The 7,097-nt window shown below is 39.8% G+C and overlaps 1 protein-coding gene across 1 annotated transcript in view; it reads left to right on the top strand.

Moving 5' to 3' along the window:
* Positions 1-1,950: 1,950 nt before the first annotated feature.
* Positions 1,951-7,097, top strand: part of ZMPSTE24 (zinc metallopeptidase STE24) — a 33,338-nt gene continuing 28,191 nt past the window's right edge. The window contains exons 1-2 of the mRNA XM_025051812.1: positions 1,951-2,190; positions 4,004-4,150. Of these exons, the coding sequence (XP_024907580.1) occupies positions 2,068-2,190; positions 4,004-4,150 (270 nt within the window). The 5' untranslated portion in view covers positions 1,951-2,067. The remainder of the gene's footprint in view (positions 2,191-4,003; positions 4,151-7,097) is intronic.

Genomic DNA, 7,097 nt, shown 5'->3' on the forward strand with positions numbered 1-7,097 from the left:
TTCAAAAAGTGTTTATCCCTTATATTTTAAAGCTGATATTTAAGTTTTCATCATTAAATAGTTGCAATAGATTTAAATTCTGGCAAATTGTAAATAATGACAATTTAAGATAAATCTGTAAAATCACTTGTTATAATGTATCCAATAGAATCTACATAACAATTGCATAACTACCATCATCCATTTAAAAATTACAAATAAGCTCTTTAACATCCATTAATTCTACATTGTTCTTTTATCATCTCTAATTTACATTTTGTTCTACTTTCCAATAAAATGTCAACCAAATGCAATACTTTTTATGTTTGAAAAGCTTTTATTGATCACTTCTTTGCGATAAATTTGTATGTATTAAAGTAAATTTTTAAAAAATTCCTGTAATTATATGGGTCTATGCATTAGAAAGAATTCTTTGAATTGACCAATCACTACAATTACAATTAATGATTTAAAATCTGCTCAAAATGATACGATTACAAATTTTGATAATATAGAAAAAGGTAAAATTCTACTGGGAATACATGTTTCAGTGAGATGGATGGGGTTTACCACCAATTAATTCATCTGTCTGAATGACTTTTTCTTACTGCTAGATTAATTTTTTCTCTTCACAGATACAGTGCCAAGAAATATTACTCACAAAAATAGATGGGAATGCTAGTAGATTTGTTATAGTAATGTGAATCCTTTTCCAAATTATATGCCAAAAATCAAAGTGTTCCTTCGTTAGCTAAACGAAGTTATTAGGTCCACCACCAACTGTTGAAAGCTGGGAACAATCTGACATGCAAAAGAATTTATTTTGTCGTTAGTGTCCATCGCTTTCTCAAGTGACTTTTAATTATGATTACTCTCACTAGAAGCTTTTAGGAAGGGTTGGGAAAGTCAAGATATTGTTAATTTCAACACATCGTTAGCATGACAATATTACTGAAATTTTAGCTGCAGCTGTAGATTTGGCTCAATTGATTGTAAATAATAATTATGCAAATTAGCAACCCCAGTGTCTTCGTCAAACCAATTAACCAAGTGAAACTTATGTCAAAAAAAATAGCTTTTCAATTCAAATAAATATGTTAACAGGCGTGCCTGTGATCACGTTTCACTTCTGAATTCCAAGAGAGACATGGCACTGATCTCTGAGTTTGGCCTTAGATCAAGTAAAGCCCTTTCAGTTCAGGTATTTCTAACCAACGCTATCCTTGCTTTCCTCCACGGCACACTCTCAGGCAAAATGCTGCCTCTGACTTCCCTGGGGGTGGAAGAGGCGAGATTAATGAAATTTCATCACTACCTCCCACTCTCTAACACGCCTGAATTCAGAACACTCCTATAGAGGCCAAAATACTGCTCTTATAATGCCTAGTCTCACTTATAACTATCTCTGGTCTTAAGATATCCTAGGGATGAACCATACCACAATCTGAATAACACTATTCACAGGAATAGAGTTTAGAGCCTGGAAAGTCGGCTTCTCTCCGGTTCTTTCCAGCTACCTCAGGGCGGGAGTGGCGGCCCACTTTGCGTCAGTTCCTGCGCAGTGCTAACTACCAGTGGGCTTGTCCTGGACGGGGAAAGTACGGCACAGGCCGCAGCCCAGCTAGGCAATCCCCGAATCGAAGAGATGCAATTGCCGCTCTGGAAGTTAGAAAGCGGAGAGCTCCGTGGCGGGCTCCACAGTTAGGCCGGAATCCTCCTCAGGAACCTGGCGTAGAGGGGAAGGGGAAGAATGTTGGTGCGACACAGCTCAGTGTGACCAGGTTCGGAGCCGGAGCTCTCGCTAGCGGAGGCCGGAACTCGGCACGTGGGCTCTCAGCCTCCTCGGGCCGGAAGTGAGGAAGGCTGAGCTGGCCCTTTTCGGGCAGAAACTAGGCGACTCTAGAGGGCGTCGGCATGGGGAAGAGTGTTTATGTAACACTGCAAGCGGCGCGGTGGGTTGGGGGCGGGTGTCGGTATAGGGGCTCTCGGAAGGGACGGATATCGCTGTAACACTGTCGGGACTCTCTGAAGGGACTGTGTTGGTGTGGCACCAGGGCATGCTGAGGGAGCTGGCGTAACCAGGTGGCCATGGGGATGTGGGCGTCGCTGGACCCGATGTGGGAGATGCCAGCCGAGAAGCGTATTTTCGGTGCCGTGCTGCTGTTCTCGTGGGCAGTGTATCTCTGGGAGACCTTCCTAGCACAGCGGCAGGTGAGCTTAGACAAGGTCCATCCAACTCCGACACCCGGCCAGCCCTAGGCCAGCCCGGGTTTCAACCCCAAGTCCCTGGATGTATGCTGTGGCCTCAGCACCAGCCTCGACCCTAAGAGTCCCTACTGAGCCTCCTAACTTGGCCCGATGGCGGGATTGCCTTTGAGAGGATCTGGTGCCTCAGGGACGTTTTCATTTAAGTGATCGTGGGACCTAGGCCATTTAAGGCCTGGTGAAAGGGAAAGCAGGGCTGCCGCCTTGTCAGGCTTTAGCTCTTGTACCTCTCCCACAGCTTCCTTAAGATCCTGCCAGGCTTCCCTTTTTTATTTTTGACTCATAAGCCTTCAAAAGGAAGATGCTAACATTTTAGAATCACAGCCTCCTCATGACATTTGTGGTAATCATGCTCAGCCATAAGATTAGGAAACCATTTTCTGAAAATAAAGATTTCTCGGTTGTTCCAAGGACTTGAACTCTATTTCCTTAAAAAAAAAAAAAAAAAGTATACAGTATATTGTTTTTGCCTAAAGAATATTTTCTTGTTTTAAAAGGGTCTTTATTATTTTTGCTTAAACAAAACAAGTAGAAAGTGAAAGTTACCTAATAACTATTCCCTGGAGATTATCATAACAGCTTGATGGAGTAGAGAGCTGAACTTTTAAATGAGATAGATTTTAAGTTTAACTGACCACTTTATTGCAGTCTCTCACTGCTGGTTTGCTTTACCTACATTCTATGTTGCTGCTGAATTATGTCAACCATGATGGTTATAAAAACCTTTCTTTTTAACTGCTGGAAATTTCCTCTGCAAATTTCTTCTCTCAGTTTACATTCTGCATGAATCTTTAAATTGAAATTTTTAACTTTTCTATATCTGTCAATGTCTTGGTTATATCTTGATCTCTTCTTTTAGTTCAGAATATTCAAAGAGGTGTTAAGCTGTATAGCACTATGTTCTCTGACATATCTCTTTAGATAGCTCCATTAGTACAGAATCTTGTAGGCCTAGAGATGATATTTTGCATAAAGTAAACACAATATGTAGCGTGTAAATTGGGGATGGGGTATTGAACATCTGTTTGTCTTACTTTAATAATAAGCCTAGTTACAGTAACTACTTTTCTATACTGTCTTCTTTACTCAGTTATGCTTTCATGTAATGTGTTTTATTGAGAGTTTGGTAAGATGCACAACAACAAATAAAGCTATTTGTTGTAAAACCATTGTAGAAGATGCTGTCCATTATATTTTTGGTATCTGCTCTCTGTATTATGTCCTGTGGGCTGAAATTACCTTTTGGAATATGGTATAATGAGAAAGTTTGTCTTTCTCGAAGATTTGATATGTTTGTCTGTCATTCCTTAAATTTCCCTTAATTTGGCCTCTAGGATCAAATTTAATGACTAGCCTATTAATATTCATGGTTAGCATATTCGTTTCCTCCTCCTCTCCATGAATTTATTTTCTATATTATAGTATGTATGATATACCTGGGATGAGTGGTACCGTTAGTGATGTTACAATATTGGTTTACATATGCAAACTGAAATGTGATGACAACCCTGATTTTAATTTTACCTAGTCAACTAGCCTCAGATTCTCTTGTTCTCCTTTTACTTTCCTACATCAGCTGTTTTAGTAGTCAGTGTGCTTGATCAAATGCACTATTTGTGTATGTATAAACTAGATTCAACAGGCTTAAGCAGCAAGTTAATGCTATAAACCATTCGATATTTGATAATAAATGACTACAGTAATAAATAAGGATTTGGTTAGACTGTTTCATTAAAGTGTTTTCTTCAAAATATTTCAGAGACGGATATATAAAACAACAACTCATGTACCACTGGAGTTAGGACAGATTATGGATTCAGAAACATTTGAGAAATCGCGACTGTATCAGCTGGATAAAAGTACCTTCAGCTTTTGGTCAGGACTCTACTCAGAGATTGAAGGAACTGTGAGTAATTTACTTCTTGAAGAGACAATCTATCATATTGTTTAATAATTTGTTATGTTTGTTTTCCTTTTTGTATTTTTGTGACACAAAAGAGGATACCACATCTATAAATCCCAGAATGCTTTCCTAACCTTTGCTATTGACAGTAATGTGTATAGAGCAAAAGAGGTAGAAACATAACTGTTTAGTCAGTTGAAAATTGTAGAATATGGTCACTCACCCTGAGGACAGGTGTGAAAAAGAACCTTATGTTGTAAGTTATTCTTGTTGCAGTCCCTACTTGTCTTCATTCCTCTATCTTAATTCTACAACTTGTCTTCCACATTGTAGCCAAAGGAATTCTGAAGAACAGTTTTGATCATGTCATTCTCCTACAGAAAACCTTTCCCTGGCTTTTTGTATCCTTCAGAATGAAGTCCAAATTTCTTGGCTTGGTTTATGAGGTCCTTTTTGATCTGGCTATTGCTCACTTGAGCATCATCTTTTTATTTTTTCCCCCAAATTCTTTCCCCTTCTTTATTGTCCATTTCATACCGTACATGGTTTCTTGTGACTTTGAGTCTTTTCACGTGCTGGTATCTCTGTCTGGAGCACCCTTCCACTCCCTCTTCAACTCCACTCCTTCACTGGAGGCTAATTAATCCCTACTCTAACATTAGGATCCAACTGAGACATTATCTCTCCTAAGAAATGGTTTGAAACTTTCTCTGTCCCTCAAGTCTGCATAAGTTAGCATCCTGTCATTATTCCTACCAGTGCTTATCACATTGTATTGAATTTGCCTCTTTAGATGACAGACTGCTAGTTCCTTAAAGAAAGGGTACTTTAAAGTCTTGTTCATCATATTATACTTAGTGCCTGGAGTGTAATAAGACCATGATTCATATTTACTGAATGAAACAATGAGTGACAGATCATTTTTACTTAGCAAAACAGGGTCGGTCTTACTCTCATGCTAAGAGAGGCTCTATAGTGTAGAGCAGTGTTTCTCAGTCTTTGTTTCATGATCTCCCTGGGTCCGTGATCACGTACCTTTTTAGACATCTTTTCCTAATCGCCCCTCTGTGAAATTTTAATACCACAGAAACACCGTATACCTGTTTTCATACTCTATGTATGTATATCTGTGCTTTATACATAAAATGAGTAAGATTTTTTTCCACATCCAAAAACCAATTCTTGGTTTTCCATCCCTAGGAACAATTGAAAGTGCGTGGTGTTAGAGGTTAAGAGCAGACTCTGAACTCAGGTGGCTTCAGTTTGAATCTCAGGTCTGTCATACCAGCTTTGTAACCTCAAGCAAGTCGCTCAACATTTCTATGGCTCAGTTTTCTCATCTGTTAAAACTATATGGTAATAATAGTTCCACATTCATACTATTGTTGAGAGGATTTAGTGAGTTAGTATATGGAAGATGCTTAGAACAATGCCTGACCCATTATAAGTACTCCATAAGTGTTGGCTATTATTATTTTTATCATCGTGGTCATGATTATCATCACTATTTCTCTAGAATTCGTTTAGATTCTCCAGTACCACAAAAAGGATGATTCTTAAATTGGAAATAGTTGAGATCGGCTATTATAATTGTTTCATTAGTTAAAGAAAAGAAACTGGATGTTAGTAGCTTTGTTAAATGATGACAAAATTGTCTAGCTAGTAACAAAATTTGCCTTGATAAATATGGAATAGTAAGACTAGTGTGTTTAGAACCAACTTATTAGAAACCTCTCCCATTTCCTCAAGATAATGGAAAATGACAAAACTTCTGAAAGAGTTATATCTTGATTTATAGATAAATCAATAAATGATCTAAAAAATAAAGTAGCATTGGCTTTTGGGGTAACAGTGAATGCTAGTAATTAATCTTTTCAGTATTGATTTTTAAATTTTTACTAGTAGAAGCCAAGTTTAGTTACTGAGATAATGAGGATTAGTATTAAAACTTGATGCTTTCCGGGAGAGAAAAAAAATATCGTAGATGATGGAGGCTCTGTTCATCCCTCTGGCGACCAAATCAAAGTTGTAATGGAAACATGGAGCAACAGCAAGGAAAAATCGCCTGGGATGAACAAACCATACAACTAGGGAAAAATCCACGAAATCACTCTGCAACAGCCGAAGGTAGGATGGGGTGAGGACATGGGGCTGCCTTATCTCTAGCAGCTGAATGAGACAGAGGCTGTGGCAGCAGCAGAAGCCTCTTAAAGGGGCCGTGTCCACAAATAGATTTTCGCGGTGATGGACCTGCTTGCTCTGAGCACCAGTGCCAATTCGGCTGCATGCAGGGGATACCAGAGACTTACAGGGAGACATTGTCGGAGTGAGGGCCAAGATGAAATTCTCTCGGTAAAGAAGTGCCGGGAGTATCCATTGTTCCTTGTTGAGCCCTCCCCCACTCCCATAGCTGGATGTCATCAAACTGGATAACAGAGGTCGCTCCGCCCAGAGCATTTCCTGAAACTCCACCTCCCCAACTCGCAGCCCCACCCAAGCCACATCCAGGTGTGTCCTCAGTGAGTCAGGTGCTCCTTGCTGAGCAGTGTCTGGACTCAGACTGGAGGCAGCTGGCCTTGGTTTCTGGTGCAGCCTTTTGAGGCAACTATAAGCACTGCATCTGTGGATTACTTGCTGACTCTTAACAGGTGGCCCCGGAGGGGTAGAGGCTTGGGCTAAGTTTGGCCTGCAGCTGAACCCCTCTCAAGACTGTGCCACTGGACACCTACTTCAGAAATCCACACTAATAAGACCAGGAGACTTAGGAGCTTTGCTTAGTACATAGAAACAGACACAGAAAGGCAGCCAAAATGGGAAGACAAAGAAGCAGAAACCATATGAGAGAACAGAACAGAGATCCTTGATATAATGGAGTCAAGTGATCTAACAGATGCAGAGTTCAAAACACTGGCTATAAAGATGCTCAGTGAACTTTTGGGAAGTGTAGGGA

Source organism: Pteropus alecto, unplaced genomic scaffold, assembly GCF_000325575.1.
Source record: "Pteropus alecto unplaced genomic scaffold, ASM32557v1 scaffold170, whole genome shotgun sequence".
Lineage (NCBI taxonomy): Eukaryota > Metazoa > Chordata > Mammalia > Chiroptera > Pteropodidae > Pteropus > Pteropus alecto.